Source organism: Diuraphis noxia, unplaced genomic scaffold, assembly GCF_037042655.1.
Source record: "Diuraphis noxia isolate RWA-SAM2 unplaced genomic scaffold, SU_Dnox_SAM2 contig0002, whole genome shotgun sequence".
Taxonomy (NCBI): Eukaryota; Metazoa; Arthropoda; class Insecta; order Hemiptera; family Aphididae; genus Diuraphis; species Diuraphis noxia.
This window is the reverse complement of record NW_028301712.1, coordinates 28,491,554-28,508,351: the sequence shown is the minus strand read 5'-3', so window position 1 is coordinate 28,508,351 and position 16,798 is coordinate 28,491,554. Positions and strand designations below refer to the sequence as shown.

Here is a 16,798-nt window from a genome sequence, read left to right as displayed (position 1 = left end):
GTCGGACGTGAATTTTGTAACACTATCGTCTAACAGTGTTTTACGGCTTTACGCGTGTGCACAAAATTTTGTTTTCGTGCAAATTGCATTGTGCAATCATTGAATTCAAGGATGTCTGGAGAAATATAAATCAGCAGTGGGCAAAAATCTGATAACAGCACATATACTTTTTTGACTGATAAAACGATAAATAATAATTAAAATAGCAAGGGGTTTGCGTATGCCCTCCTAGAAAATCACGACCACCTGTAGATGCCCGTGATTGAATCATGCAACAATGAATATTAATATAAATATATAATAACATACGTCATGTGAGTATATTGTCGATTGCCTATACTGCCCCTCAAAAATATGTGTACTCTTATCATTGAAATTGAGCAATAAGTAATAACACAGAATAAAATATGGCAATAACCATTAGGTCATCAGGCATCAGCATTCCTTACTAAATGGTAAATAGCAACTATTTTTTTTTTTTTTCATGACTTGTGAGTGTGGTCTGTGGTTTAATGATTACTTATGTTACTGTATTAATTGTAAACACCATGTAGTATATAGTATATACCATATAGACAGTTTAGTACTATACTCGACATTCATATTACCTACATTCATGATCTGCCCATTCTGCCCTAGTTCAGATTACAGAGGTCAATGATATTAGTAATTTGTTAACTACACTAATATTTTTCCTCGAAGTACTCTATAGTAACTAAATAAGAACAAATTAAAAGCATTGCAATCTATGCATAATGCTTGATTAGCATATTTAAGTGTTTAGAATTCGGATTAACCTATTAATTGTTAAAATGCATTTTTATCAAAATATTAACTTTTGAGCTATCAAGGTCTTATATTTGTTAATTATATTCGATATATGGATATATTTACTTGAAATACTAATGTGTACATAAAATGTACAATACGTTAATAAAATATTCTAATAGTACTTTACTGTAAAACATCAATTTATTCTGTAGTAACTTATTAACTTTTATAGGTACTATAGACCATATAAAATTAGGTTTTTAGATTTGTTTATGAACTAACAACTGTTACTTTTTTTTCATTCAGCATTAAATGGATTCTGCTTCTACTGCAAATATAAATCAACTTAAGCCACTCAATGAACTAAGTAAATATTATTATAATTTTTTTAATCTTTTATTTCTTTTCTTGATTTTGATATTATACATAGCCTATAAATGCAATAAAACATTTAAGTAACTTGCCTAATAGTTTTTTTTATAAAATTGATTTAATGATTATTTTTAAATTTTAAAATTTTATTACATATTTAGCAATTTTATTTCATAGGTAATGAAGATCAACTTTTAATATCTATGTGCACACTGGTTAGGGAGAAAGCATATGTTCCATACAGCAACTTCAAAGTCGGTGCTGCGTTACGATGTGATGATGGGACCGTATTTTCAGGCTGTAATGTAGAAAATGCCTCGTATGGGCTCTCAATATGTGCTGAACGTACAGCCATTGTGAAAGCTGTAAGTGAAGGAAAAACTAAATTCACTACAATTGCAATTGCAGGATTGAACAATAATCAATTTGTCCCTCCTTGTGGTGCTTGTAGACAAGTATTAAGTGAATTTAATAATCCCAGTAATGACATGATTGTTTATTTATATCAACCCAAGGGTAGTAATGTAGTTATGACAAGTGTGTCTGAACTACTTCCATTGGACTTTAAATTTAATACAATTTAATGAATTGTTAATCATCAATATTAAATATGTCTTTGGGCTCTTCTTACAATGCCCAGTTAAAGTTAAAGGACACTTAATCGGACATTGTAAGAACCGGCCTTAACCTGTTATAATCTAAAGTTTTGACAAATTTTCTAAGTATTTTTTTTTTAAATTACTACTTGTAGATAAATTTTACCGCAGTTAACATTTATATTTTACACCTATTACTTACATTTATTAGTTAAGTATCATTATTGTTTATGAAAATTCAAATAATTATACATGTCCAGGATGCTTATATTTTTGAACTTATGTAAAAATAAATAAATGTATAATACATAGTTTACATCTTACAAGTGTAGTTGATTTGTTTATACAAATATAGTATATGCTAAATTATCATAGGTAAGTAAAATAAACCAATGTATTAACTAATTAAAACTTTTTAGTGATTCCAATCATAGGCAGTCCTACGGGTGCAGCCTGTGCTGCACCTGACATTTCAACCGCCATCCACGTTTTTTTTTTTTATCAGTTGAGATAATAATATTAATTATAATTATTCATAACTGTTTATAAAAATAAATAAGATTTAAAACGGGATTTAAAATTTCAAGTAGAAAAATGGAATAAAATGTTTATTTGTGTGTGTGTATGCAAGGCTGGGCGTTAACGAGTTAAAAATTAAAATTAAGTTAAAACGTTAAGTTAGTATTAACTAAGTTAAATAACTCGTTACTTTTTTTTTGAAACTAAATTTTAACTTAATAAGTTAATTTTTTTTTACAAATTTAATGGTTAACTTCAAGTTAATTATACACAGATTTCTTAAAATTAAGTTATATTTTAAATTTGATACAGTCAACCCATTGATTTATAACTTGATTCCTTAAGAAATATTAGATATAAATATATAATATAAAATAAATGGAAAAATTTATAATTAATAAATAATTAATCTAATTTTGTATTCAGTCATATAATTGTAGACAGGTCGCAATGTTCGTGTACTAGTTTTCTTGTAAACCAAGGCATAAATCAACCTAGTGACATTTTAACTCATACACCACACATCCTGAGAAATACGTTATTACTTATAACCTGAAATTATTAAAATAACTCATGGGGAAAAAATTATTTCTGAAAATCTTTGTTAACGCTCTGATTCAAAATATTGAAGCTAATAGTAGAACTTGTATAATTTGTGTATTTACTATTTATACTATTTTAAATGCCCACCCTAAATCCTCTGTAATTATTGCTAAGCATACTACATGGTATGGGTGCAGAAATCTAAACTTGACACAACTTTCAAATTTGTCATTAATTTTGTACCTTGTAGGTAACCTATTTTTCTTACAGATTCTAAATTAATTAAATTTATTATTAAGTTAATTTTAACTTAATTAATTTTTTTATTCATTAATTTTTAGCTTAACGAAGTTATAAAAAATACTATAGTTAACTTTTAACTTAATTTATTTTTTCTTATATTAACTTGGATATAAGTACATGCCTATGTGTATACTATAATTTAATGTGCTGCACCTGATGTAAATTCTTGGGACCGCCTATGATTTCAATTTTTTTACATTGAATAAAGCAATAGAATTAATAATTTTGTTTTTATTACATAAGTAAAGCTATATGAGGAACTAACATCTAATATTTGTAGAAAAGCCTGTAAAAAGCTTAACCCTGCCAAATAAAACCTTAAATGATACAGTTTTCTGCCAATTCAGTAGTAATATACCTATTATTATAACCAAATGCTTATAAGCTCTATAATAATATACTATTATATTATTGTTATGTTTCATTTTTTTAAACCTTTATTTATTTTTATATTGTAAACCTCTTGTTTGATTTTTTATGCCTAAATAGTATACTAGTATACATAACTAATTGTTATTACTTGTTTGGTGTTCAAATTTGAAGAATTCTTTATTAAAGGAAAAAAACCCTGCCCCCAGTGGCACAACCAGCATTTTTTTAAGGGGGAAGGAGGGTGTCCATACTAGTAAAGACATTTTAACTTAAGAAAAAAATCTAGTACCTCTAATCTATATAACATATACATTACATTTTTCATAAAAATATAAATCATTGTTTAATAATATCTTAGACTTCATCCAGGAATACAGAGGTCAATGATATTAGTAATTTGTTAACTACACTAATATTTTTCCTCGAAGTACTCTATAGTAACTAAATAAGAACAAATTAAAAGCATTGCAATCTATGCATAATGCTTGATTAGCATATTTAAGTGTTTAGAATTCGGATTAACCTATTAATTGTTAAAATGCATTTTTATCAAAATATTAACTTTTGAGCTACCTATCAAGGTCTTATATTTGTTAATTATATTCGATATATGGATATAATGGATATATTTACTTGAAATACTAATGTGTACATAAATGTACAATACGTTAATAAAATATTCTAATATAAATTAGAATATTATATGTCATTGATAGTGACATTTTTTTTATAAATGATAAATAATAGGTAGTACTTTACTGTAAAACATCAATTTATACTGTAGTAACTTATTAACTTTTATAGGTACTATACCTAGACCATATAAAATTAGGTTTTTAGATTTGTTTATGAACTAACAACTGTTACTTTTTTTTCATTCAGCATTAAATGGATTCTGCTTCTACTGCAAATATAAATCAACTTAAGCCACTCAATGAACTAAGTAAATATTATTATAATTTTTTTAATCTTTTATTTCTTTTCTTGATTTTGATATTATACATCCTGATAACCGAATTTTTTCTACACCATCTTAAATGCCATAAACACAAAATTTGAAAATTTATGTAACTATAAGCAGTATAATATATCCCAACAAAAACACTTCGTCGACTCCGTGTAAAAAATTGCTAAGTAAAAAAAAACTAGTCATCTATAGGTAAGACTTAAACATTATAAAACTGTGATATCAAGAATAAATGCAAAGTAAATTAAATTTTAAATTAATTGATTCTATCTCAATCATTTATTTACTTGGCTAGAATTTATTTTCTTTATAAATTAATAACTAAGACTTTTTTATAAAACAAATTTAGTATCATTTGTCATGGAAATTTTTTAAATAGTCCAGTTATGAATAGACATTTTTATTCGTCGAAATATATAAGTTCTAGCCAAGTAAATAAATGATTGAGATAAAATCAATTAATTTAAAATTTAATTTACTTAGCATTTATTCTTGATATCACAGCTTTATAATATTTAAGTCTTATAGATGACTAGTTTTTTTTTACTTAGCAATTTTTTACACGGAGTCGACGAAGTGTTTTTGTTGGGATATCAGTAGTTTTTTTATAACATATTTTTATGTACTGGCATGTAATATGTAATTTTTTATGTTTTTATTAATTTATTTTATTATTATGTTTGTTTATTTAATACACTCTAATTTTTTTTTTAAATCATATTCAATTTTTTTTCCATTATTATAATATGTACATTTTTACCCCCTCGAGGCCATCGTTCAAAATGTATTGCAGTGTAATTACATCGTAGCCATTTATTTATTATCTTAATTAAACATTCATCCATACACAATGTATTTGTCGTTTTTTTTCTCAATAATTTCTCTTTTTTCGTAACTTCTGTTTATATGTTTTAGAAACCATTTTAGAAATAAAGAATCACAAATTATAATATAAATAAATAATATAGTAGTATAGCTGGTAGTATGGCCTACTACAATTACAACAAATAAAATGAGATGACAAATAAAACGTAGTTTTTCTACCGGCGCGGCGGCGGCTATACGCAATACGCATCTACATCGAACGTCGCCAAAAATATGAATGTCATGACAAAATAATTTTAATTAAAATTTTTTATTTTTTCATGATGAATGTCGATAACAGAAATTACGAATACGATAAGCATTAAGGGGGCTCCAGCGTATCATGTTTTAAGGAGTAATATTTAGGCAATTCACATAACATGAACATTTGGGCTATGTCTATGTGTGAGTAGTAAATGAACATTAGTGTGTGTAATCCATTATCGCGTGCCACGGACATTCGGTCGTCGACAGTATTACGAATTCCCAGAACTACGTATACCTAATTAAAATGGCAATATATCATGTTCAATTGCACGCGTTATCTTTTACCACGGTTTAAGATATATCGTATATATTATATATTAGTATTATATTATTATTATTATATATTAGTATATATTATATATATAGTATATCTTAAACCGTGTCTTTTACTATTATATTACCTACTAACTACTCGGCTTTCGCTGCAATTCGCAAAAATGTACAATTACATTATACTACACAAGAGAATCACTTTGTTATTTCATAGTTATTAACTATTACATTGCTTAACATTTTTATACAAATACAATTATTTAAAAAAGTAGTGTTAAAAACCATCCCCGATAGGAAAAGGAAACTCACGTTCATTTACTAAATCAATTAATTCTAAAACCATATAAAAAAATAAAAAACTTAAAAATTGATACATTTTTTTTCTCGAAATATTCAATATAGCCAATATGTAAATTTGATTTTCAGAAAAATTTATATGGTTAAAACACTTATTTAAGTCAAAAGGCTGATTTTTTAAAAAATTTTTAAATATAAATGTTTTCGTTAGGTAAATTATAATATAATTTATAGTTTATACATCACAAATTATTAAAATAAATACAATAAAAAATTAATAAAATTTAACATGCACTTATTTAAAAATGTTCTTATAAAATATTTTTTAAAAACTTTATTATTATTTGAAATTACAAGGTTTCTAACATAATCTAGATCGTAATTTACATAACGAAAATATTGATAGTGTTATTATACTTTGTATTTCCTTGAAATTTTAATATATGTGGGTTGTATTAAATTTGGAAAAATATAATTATTATTGTCGCCCATTAGTAATGTTCTATACCTATCCAATAATCTTTATCGGCTAATTGTTTCCGACTTCCGAGAATCTATGACGGCCGGTCGGCAGCCGCGAGCCGCCGCAGAAATAAACTCTCGCACGCGCAGGAACATGTCAATACTTTACGAAAAGTGAAATATAATATTCATGTTTGCAATGCTATAAAAACTACTAAAAGCGGTAGTAAATTAAACATACTTCCTGAAGGCCGATTGTAATTTTGAAAAAATGGTTGAATTTATAAACTTCTAGACTATGCTCTTTAGGAATCACTTTTTCGATTTAAAATTAGATGTGCCAAAAATAAATACAAATGTAACGTAATTATTTCATGGAATTTTTGAAAAAAAAATCGTTATTTTAAGGTCTTTTAAAATTGAAAATTGAAAATCGACTTCCTAAATAACCTAGATATTTTGTCAAAGAGTTCATACATGTATAAAAAATTAAAATCGGACATTCCAAAGTATGTGTAATTTACTACCGCTTATTGGTCTAAAACGCTTGAAAAATTCGTCTGCTGCGACCCCCTTAAGCAAAGACGCGGGCAACGGCGGGAACCGCAAGTCCGCAAGTCGCAACACTCGCAACCGCTGCGGCGCTGCCCAGTGTACGACCGCGACGAAAATGTATACGGAATAGAGGGGGTAATACGGTCTCGTGCGCTGCTGCGTAGTGCGTGAAACGTAATAACTAAAAACGGTCAAGCACAATATCTTTTTGCTTCAAAAATACTTGATTTTTTTGCTAATATACTCGTTATTATTCAACCAATTTTTTCGAAAATGACAAAGGTATAATCTACAAATCATGCCCGATCTATTGATACCACAAACAGACCAATCCGTTCATTCATTAGGTCTGTAGCCTGGCTAAAGAAAACGGGCAAATTTACACACATTCAATGGGCAAACTCTGGCTCGTGTAATATACAACGGTAGTGACCGCTTCGCTTTTTTTTACTTAGCTTCGCGCCACTACCGTCGCGCTGGATTTATAAATTGTTTATCTTCGTGTTAACTAATCGATAAATATTGTTATATTTAAATTATAATTAAAAAAGTTCAGAATACTAGAATTTTGAAAGATAACGTAGTCAGTAACCACACAAATTCAAATTAATACAAGTCACAGACTTCTACACTAACTACTAACTAGATAAGTAACTCCGGACATAAGTTGAAGCCGGGTTCAGCCATCTCCTTAATCAGCAAATAGTATGCGATATCATAGATGTATTTATGGTAAATATTAATCAATGTTGTATTGTATTTTATTATGTCTATGGTCTAGACATATAGACTTGTTGTATGTGAGAAAAAAATAAATATTTTATATAGATCATTTTGTCATTATTATTTTATTTCACCTTTAAAAAAGAATCGCGCTTTACCTAGATCCAAAATATGTCCACTTAGATTTTGAAAAGGCAGCAATTAAAGCAGTACATAAAATATTTAACAGAGAAGTTAATATACGTGGGTGCTTCTATCATTTATCACAATCAACTCACAGAAAAGTACAATCTTTAGGCCTAGAACAATTATACCGTGAAGACTCTAATAAATTCTGTGGAATGTTACATGATGAATTTATCATTTTTTTAAAAATTAGATTAGAAGTTGCTGTAGATGATACTAAATTAAGGCAGTATAATTTAGGATGCATAAAACCAATAAAAAAAAGAAAAATAACAGTAAAAAATCAAACAACATTACAATGATGGATTACAATGAAGGAAAAAGGACAATTGACAATTTTTTAGAAGCTATTTCATATAACATACGATTAACTTTATGTAAACACCTTACTTATGACATTTGTTAATTATTATATTTATAGTTTGAATATTATGTACTGTTTTATCACAAAATAAATTAACTATGTGATTGTATTATGAATTATGATAGGTACATAGCCCTTTTACTAAGGTAGTAAAAGGTCTATGGATAGGTAATTGAGTTATTTGACAAAATAATATAAAACACACTTTTATTTTCGTGGGTTTTTTAATTTTTGGGTTTTTTTTCGCTTTGATTTTGCATTTTGATTTTGTGTATGCCAACCGAAACCGACAAAATGGCGGCTGTCTACCTTATCAGCTTCACCCGTAACAATTAACAATGTAAATTATATGGGAGTTACTTATCTAGTATAGTACTATAGTAGGTATAGGTCTTGTATAGAAGTCTGTGTTAAAAGCTGCTAGTATAGGCTTAGATCATATACTATGGATGTAGCCACTCGGCATATGCTTGTGTATTAGATTTGAACTATTTGAAACCAAAATGACTGAAGACGCTAGAGTCTTGGTTATTACTGCGCATGCGTAAAAGGGTAAATGACTAAATACATATTATTTTTGTGATAATTTATAAACCAATCAGAATTACGCGCATGCGCACAAACAGTCGAGGCTCTGGGTTATTCTGGCTTCAAGAATTAGCCCGTTGGCTTCATCCATTGTATATGATCAAATACTATAAATGACAATACGGGACAAATAATGATAATTGTAGACGACATAGCCCCCTAAAAGTACTCGGACGCGCTCTATGTGTCAAGTACTGAATTTTATATTAATATACTAATACGAAGACCGCCCAATTTTGAAAAGCTATATCTCGCTAAAAATTAACAAAAATGATAATTTGAACGATAAAATTTAAAAAAAAATAAACTAATTAATTTAGTACACTTTAAATATGGGTTGCTATTTGAAAATCAAAAATTGATAGTGGTTTCACTATTAAATAAATGGGTGAAAAAAATAAAAATTTCATACAGTTTGAGAAAAGCATGAAACAAAATATACTGAAAAAAAAAATGATAAAAAGTCAATACTTCACAAAATGATGAGTGTTTAAGGATAAAAGAATCGCCCTATATAACTATATAAGGGCGCTACATTTTTCTTAGCCCCGGGCGTTAAATGCTCTAGATCTGGCACGCTGCAAATAGCCAAATATTTTTGGGGGACTATTACATTTTATTATATTTCGTCCTTTCCGTTTTTAGTGCATATAATTCCGGGCCTTAAATTAATATAAATTTAAAAAAGCCTGGTCAAGTGGGTACCTCATCTCTGCTGTACATAGATGCTGCGTGGATCAATATAATTATTCCCAATAGGAGTGTTAAATTTTAATCTAATAATAGCAGTGGCGTATCTAGGATTCATTTTACGGGGGTGTTTTAATACTTAATAGTGTCACGGGAAGTGAGGGAGGAACCCTAACACCCATAATACTTTAACACAAATCATAGGTATATTGATATAAATTATTATATAAGTATGTGTAAGTTGTATAAAACTTTTTTATTATAAAGCACATAAAATAAATAATACTAATACTAAGACAACTAATACAACATAGTACATACGGCCGATGGGGGGGGGGGGGTGTTCTAACACCCATATCACCCCCCCCCCCCCTAAATACGCCACTGAATGATAGGTACCTATCATAATTGTACACGAAAAGCGATCTTGAATGGAAATGATTTGCCAGCCTAGGATGTAATTTCAAGTGAGAATTTTAAGATTTCAAGAAATCTGAATACACCAAAATTTGAGTTCTTTTATACCTAATTATTGTAAGCAATGTACGCCAAACTTATGGAAAATCTTATATTAAATTTTCAACTTTTAGCTACTAAATGTCTCTAAATTATATATTATGTTCTATCGATATGGTTGTGATTGTGAATTTTTATGTTATTAATTATTATATGTCAAATTATTTATATATACATGTTTTTTAAATATTTAATATTAATTATTATTTTATATATTAAAAATTGTAATGCTATTTTAATTTTAATTTAGTATACTGATTTGTTTTTTTGTAATTGGAGTTAACTCCGTATGAAATAAATAAATAAATAAATATAATAGTGCTTATACAAAATTGTTTATGAATTATACCTACAAAATAATTTGCAAATATTTATGATTTTGACGAATTGTTGTCAATATTTGAACTTCAAATGCTAATAAAATAAAATTGTACATAATATGACGTATTCTTATAATTTTTGAATCAGTATAAGGCTAACTTATGAGGAACTTTGTATTAAATGTTCAAATATTTTGACTTGGCCGAAAAAATTTTATCGTCTATCTAACTATCAATTCTTTTATAAAAAAATGTAATAATACACCAACTTTTAAACAAGTGAAAAGTAAAAAATAAAAAAAAATAATGCATTTATAATAATGTAAGTATCTATTTTACTTGTATAGTTGTATTTGTATGAAATAGCCAATAGGTATGAATATTTTTTGTAAATAAATTTATTGTATACTATATAATAATTAACAAAATAATAACTGTTAAAATGTTAAATGTAAAAATATGATGTAATTGTAATATGTATTTAGTATTTTACAGCTGATCAAATTTTTCTGTTACCTATAATATAGCTGAATATTACAAATTACAATCCTAGAGCGCGTTAGTTACTTTATCAGGGGGCATACTTATGTCGCGATTTTTGACACTAGTTGTCCCGTATTGTCATTTATAGTATTTGATATGATCTAGAAAGAGTATAAGAGTATAGGTACCAATATCTAAATCAAACTCAAGAAACTAATCTATAAACCTTGAAACAAACATAGATAATATAAGAATATTAAGAATTATTATATTACATATTTACATCTATGGAAACAAACTAACAACAAATTTGATATAAATAATAATATATAAACCGAAGATATTTAAAATTTTAAAAGAGGCGGTCATATCGGTTATATGTTTTTAACCATGATTACCTAACCAAGTTAAAAAATATCGTAAATTTATACGTCATGAGGTTTATTTACACAACATCTTTGATATTTTGATAAAAATTAATTGATAATTGATACAAAGAATAAAGATACAAATATGTTTGTGCAACAACCTTAATGACTTACAATAGTTATTTAATATTTAATTTTTATTAGTTACATTTACATGGCGTAAGATCATTGCATTGTTATATTGTTTTTTGTTTAAAAATAATTTTCATGTATACAATTTTAGTTAGGAGTTAATTGTAAAAACATTTAAAAATGTCGGATTACGACAGCGATCAAGTGAGTGATCGCGGTGGCAGCGGTAGTGAACCTGAGGTAATTATCTTACACAGTAGTAAGAAGTAGAGTACATTCATCCAACATTGTATGTTTAGGAAGATTCAAATCCGCGATATCGCAGACAGGCCTCTAGTCGTAGTGCAAGTAGAAGTCATTCTCCAAGTGGATCTGAAGCAGAGGAAAATAACCAGTAATAACTAGGATTTTGTGATAAGCACAGTCAGTACTAAATGCAAATTTGATTAATGTTACAGTGAAGAAGAAGTCGCTGATGAACAAGAACCAGAAGGGGAGGATTTAAATTCAGAAGATGTAAGTTCTGATGTTATTGTTGTTATTTTAAATGACTTGAATATTATTTTTGATTATCAGGAATATGACGAAGAAGAAGATGAAGAAGATGACCGTCCGGGCAAGAAAAAAAAGAAAAATGAACGTTTTGGCGGTTTTATTATTGATGAAGCAGATGTAGATGATGAAGTAGAAGAAGATGATGATTGGGAAGATGGAGCTGGTGAATATGGTATTGTTGCTAATGAGGTTGATGAGTTAGGACCAACTGCAAGAGAAATTGAAGGACGCAGACGTGGAACTAACCTTTGGGAGTAAGACTTAGTTAGACTATGTATTTAGAATATTTTATGAATAGATTCACTCAAAGACCATTGTGCACATTATAAATAATTAATTACTCTTAAACATTTTTAGCACTCAAAATGAAGATGAGATAGAAGAATACTTGCGTAAAAAATATGCAGATGCTTCAGCTACAATAAAACATTTTGGAGATGCAGGAGAAGAACTAGCTGATGAAATTACACAACAAACACTTCTGCCTGGTGTTAAGTATGATTTACATTATACAATATACTATGTGATTGTAATATATTTTAATGATATTATAATCTGATTAAAGGGACCCAAATTTATGGATGGTCAAATGTCGTATTGGTGATGAAAAAAATACCGCTTTGTTGTTGATGAGGAAGTATATTGCGTATCAGTTTACTGAAGATCCATTGAAAATTAAATCAATAGTTTCTCCTGAAGGCGTTAAGGGTTACATATACATTGAATCCTACAAACAAACTCACGTAAAATCAGCCATTGAAAACGTTAGCAGTCTTAAAATGGGATTTTGGAAACAACAAATGGTCCCTATTAAAGAAATGACTGATGTTTTAAAAGTTGTTAAAGTACAAACTGGCTTGAGATCTAAACAATGGGTCAGATTGAAAAGAGGTTAGCTGATTATAGATATTAGTAGTAAATTTCTCTTACATAGGTACTTATTCATATTCTATAACTTTATTTTTGCAGGTTTGTACAAAGATGATATTGCTCAGGTAGATTATGTAGACTTGGCACAAAATCATGTACATTTGAAACTATTACCAAGGATCGACTATACTAGACCAAGGGGTGCTCTCAGGGCTTCAATGGTAACCAGTTTAAAAATATATATTTTATGTTTAATGTTTCTACTATTTTATATTTATTACTAGGATGCAGAGGCTTTAAAGAGAAAGAAAAAAAGGCGTCCTGCTGCTAAACCATTTGATCCAGAAGCTATCAGGGCTATTGGTGGTGAAGTCACCAGTGATGGTGACTTTTTAATATTTGAAGGAAATCGCTACAGCCGTAAAGGGTTTTTATACAAAAACTTCTACATGAATGCAATAACAGCTGATGGTGTCAAACCTACACTGTCAGAACTTGAAAAATTTGAAGAAGCTCCTGAAGGTATAGATATAGAATTACCAGTTTCAAATAAAGATAATTCGGCAAACAGTCAGTCCTTAAGTTCTGGTGATAATGTGGAAGTGTGTACTGGAGAGTTGATAAATTTACAAGGAAAAGTGTTATCTATTGATGGAGATATGGTCACTATTATGCCTAAACATGATGATCTCAAAGTAAGTTGTTAGTTTGTAATAAAAGTACAGATTAAATGTATAATTTATTCTTTTAGATGCCGCTGGAATTTATGGCAAATGAATTGCGCAAATTTTTTAAACAAGGTGACCATGTTAGAGTAGTAGGAGGACGTTATGAGGGTGATACTGGACTCATTGTTCGGGTAGAACAAAATCGAATAGTGTTATTTTCTGATGTCACTATGCACGAACTTGAAGTATTACCTCGTGATTTACAATTGTGTTCGGACATGGCTTCTGGAGTTGATTCACTTGGACAATTCCAATGGGGAGATCTTGTACAATTAGAGTATGTATTGAAATTTTTTAATTAAATTTTACACAATTTATATTTATATATAAATTTTTTTGTAGTCCACAAAATGTTGGCGTGATAGTGAGAATTGAGCGTGAAAAAATGCATATTTTAAATATGGCAGGAAAGTTGGTTGAAGCTAAACCACAGTCTTTAAATAAAAAAAAAGAGCACAGAAATACAATTGGAGTTGATGCTTTAGGAAGTTCAATACAAAGAAAAGATATCGTTAAAGTTATCGATGGACCACATACAGTAATATTTAAATCAACATTAAATAAACTTTGATCACAATTATGTGTTTTAATTTATTCCTGTGATTTAGGGGATGCATGGTGAAATTAAACATCTATATCGTCACCATGCCTTTTTGTATTCTCGTTTAATGACAGATAATGGAGGAATATTTGTTTGTCGATTAAGACACATTGCCCTAGCTGGAAATTCAACCAATAAAGTAATTTAGAAGTCAATATTTTTTAATTAAATATTCAATAATTTAAACGTTTTAGCAGGCTATAACTGCACCTCAAAATGGTTTTGCATCTCCTCAAATTACATCTCCTCGTCATACACCTGGTAGTCCGTTTGGTGCTGGTGGAGGTGGCAGTGGTGGACGTGGTGGAGGAGGAGGAGGATCTGGAGGTAGATTTGGAGGCGTTCGAAGAGACAGGGATTTAATTGGTCAGACAATTAGAATCACGGGTGGCCCTTACAAAGGTGCTGTTGGCATGGTAAAAGATGCAACCGAGTGTACAGCTAGAGTTGAACTTCATTCCTCTTGTCAAACAATATCGGTGGATCGAAGAAATATAACAATTGTTGGACAACAATCTAAGGATGGAAGATTAACATCATCATACTCTAGAACACCAGCTAATGTGATGATGACTCCTGGATATCGTGAAGGGGGCAAGACTCCTCTACAAGGTTCAATGACACCCAACTATGAAGTTGGTAACCGTACACCACACTTTGGAAGCATGACTCCATCACATGATGGTTCTAAAACACCTACTCAAGCTTGGGACCCTGCTGCTGGTTATACTCCTGCCCGAGTAACTGACAGTGATTTAGAATATCCAATGGACCCTGGTACTCCTTATGCACAAACTCCAAATACATTATATGGTTCTTCAGATCATTCTTACTCACCATATCAAGCAATATCACCATCAGGGGGTGGTGGGTATAACAGTAAGTTATCAAAATATAATAATTATTTTTTTATTATTATTTTTTTTATGTTTTATGTTGTTTTATAACAGGTAGTAATTCTTATGCAAACACTCCAAGTCCAATCAATACTTCTAGCCCTCGTAGCATCCAATATCACCCAGCACCATCCCCATCAGGTTCTTATGCAAGTTTAATGACTCCATCATCAGTGTCGTCTCCAGGTTTAGCAGCTCCTTCATTAACATCATTTGGTAATATGTTATTTGTTGTATATTTTGTTTATGTTATTAGTTAAATGTTAAACTTATAACATTTTAACTATAAATAATTTTATAGACAGTTTAACTTATAAATAACAAAAATGTTAAATAACAGGTTTACCACCAGGATGGCAGACTACAGATATTTTTGTTCGTATTGCTGATTCAGATTTGGCAGGACAAACTGGTATTATAAGAGATGTTAGTGAAGCCACATGCAGTGTTTATTTGCCTGAAGAAGAGCGTGTAGTCACTATAGAAAATGATAATTTGGAACCTATTATGCCAAAACCCAGTGATTATGTGAAAGTTTTATGTGGTTCATACAGAGACAGAACAGGAAATATGATGGCAATTGAAGGCAGTGAAGGTGTTGTAGTAATGCCAGATGAAAAAAACCCCATACTTATACCGCTGTTGCATTTGTGCAGGGCAAATTAGTTTATTAAAGATTGGTAACATGTATTTTTTTTTTATAATTTATGTGTGGCTTTTAGTACTATATTAGAAAACTTGAATATTGAGTACTTATAATCATAAGTTATTAATTATTTTACTTAAAAAAGCTACCTATTGAATGTACCCATTAAAATTTTTTAATTATTGATATTATTGAATTATATTAATTTTGATAATTATTATTGTAGTATTCAAACTATTTTTAAGACTGTTACAGTGTTAAGTTAAGTGTCCGGTAACATTAACTGGAGGTTAATCTAATATAATTCTTACTAATTGATATCTGATAGAATTTTGTCGTTAATTAAATCTGCTCACTCACATAATATTCACTTAATCAGGGTTGGTAAAAATTGACTGTCGGTTAAATATTAGATTAACCGTCTGGTTATCACTAACAGACACTTAACTAGACACCATAATAACGGCTCTTACTTTATAAACTATGTATTGAAATAATAATAAACAAAATGTTTATCGAAATATACATTAATTTACACATTTAATACAGTTTAAATATTGTAATAGTTTCTATTTTAACCCTAGTGTCTTATGTTTTCCACTATGCATCCTACTTTTAACAATTTGAGTTTAAATATTACTACTAACTAGTGATGGGTCGAGCTGTTTGAATCTCGAACCGAATCCTTAATGTTCGGTTTTGGTTTGAAATTCGAACTTAGTATAAAAAAAATTTGAACCGAACTATCAAGCATCAGATTTTTTACTGTTCGAAAATCAAACTTGAAAATATTTGTTGAACTAGACTTCGGACATAATAGCCATGATAATTCAAAGACAAAATATTTGTACAATTCAAAAGTTATTTAGAAACAATAAAAAATTATAGTGATTATTTAGTAATAATTATATATATATATATATTATATTTTTTGAAAAATGAATAGTAAATATGTTGAACTCCATTTAAAC

At 28.9% G+C, this 16,798-nt stretch overlaps 2 protein-coding genes across 6 annotated transcripts; both read left to right on the top strand.

Annotated features, from left to right (window-relative positions):
- Positions 1 to 239: 239 nt before the first annotated feature.
- LOC107173925 (uncharacterized) lies at positions 240 to 5,298 on the top strand. 4 transcript variants are annotated; one of them, XM_089218770.1, is made up of 4 exons: positions 240 to 455; positions 1,078 to 1,138; positions 1,321 to 1,508; positions 4,359 to 5,298. In XM_089218770.1, the coding sequence occupies exons 2-4, from the start codon at positions 1,084 to 1,086 to the stop codon at positions 4,362 to 4,364; spliced, it is 249 nt and encodes an 82-aa protein (XP_089074896.1). In that variant the 5' UTR covers positions 240 to 455; positions 1,078 to 1,083; the 3' UTR covers positions 4,365 to 5,298. The 4 variants fall into 4 exon arrangements, with proteins under 4 accessions (XP_089074896.1, XP_089074894.1, XP_015380154.1 ...); XM_089218768.1 differs by lacking the exon at positions 4,359 to 5,298 and having other exon boundaries at positions 254 to 455; positions 1,321 to 2,065; XM_015524668.2 differs by lacking the exons at positions 240 to 455; positions 4,359 to 5,298 and adding an exon at positions 627 to 1,003 and having other exon boundaries at positions 1,321 to 2,065.
- Positions 5,299 to 11,543: 6,245 nt separating this feature from the next.
- On the top strand, positions 11,544 to 16,371 carry Spt5 (Transcription elongation factor subunit Spt5). Of its 2 annotated transcripts, none has more exons than XM_015524739.2 (14): positions 11,544 to 11,771; positions 11,831 to 11,925; positions 11,990 to 12,047; positions 12,108 to 12,340; positions 12,444 to 12,581; positions 12,652 to 12,977; positions 13,056 to 13,177; positions 13,241 to 13,651; positions 13,708 to 13,961; positions 14,027 to 14,222; positions 14,293 to 14,424; positions 14,483 to 15,164; positions 15,236 to 15,397; positions 15,522 to 16,371. In XM_015524739.2, exons 1-14 carry the CDS (start codon positions 11,712 to 11,714, stop codon positions 15,845 to 15,847), a joined length of 3,195 nt encoding a protein of 1,064 aa, XP_015380225.2. In that variant the 5' UTR covers positions 11,544 to 11,711; the 3' UTR covers positions 15,848 to 16,371. The 2 variants fall into 2 exon arrangements, with proteins under 2 accessions (XP_015380225.2, XP_015380224.2); XM_015524738.2 differs by having other exon boundaries at positions 14,480 to 15,164.
- Positions 16,372 to 16,798: the final 427 nt, after the last annotated feature.

Bases quoted from the DNA above. Each gene is read 5' to 3' on its own strand.
- Spt5 (XM_015524738.2), top strand. From the start codon at position 11,712: ATGTCGGATTACGACAGCGATCAAGTGAGTGATCGCGGTGGCAGCGGT. The intron at 13,652-13,707 runs GTAAGTTGTTAG...TTATTCTTTTAG, and splicing joins CTAAACATGATGATCTCAAA to ATGCCGCTGGAATTTATGGC. The intron at 14,425-14,479 runs GTAATTTAGAAG...TAAACGTTTTAG, and splicing joins CTGGAAATTCAACCAATAAA to CAGGCTATAACTGCACCTCA.
- LOC107173925 (XM_089218768.1), top strand. From the start codon at position 1,084: ATGGATTCTGCTTCTACTGCAAATATAAATCAACTTAAGCCACTCAAT. The intron at 1,139-1,320 runs GTAAATATTATT...TTTATTTCATAG, and splicing joins TAAGCCACTCAATGAACTAA to GTAATGAAGATCAACTTTTA.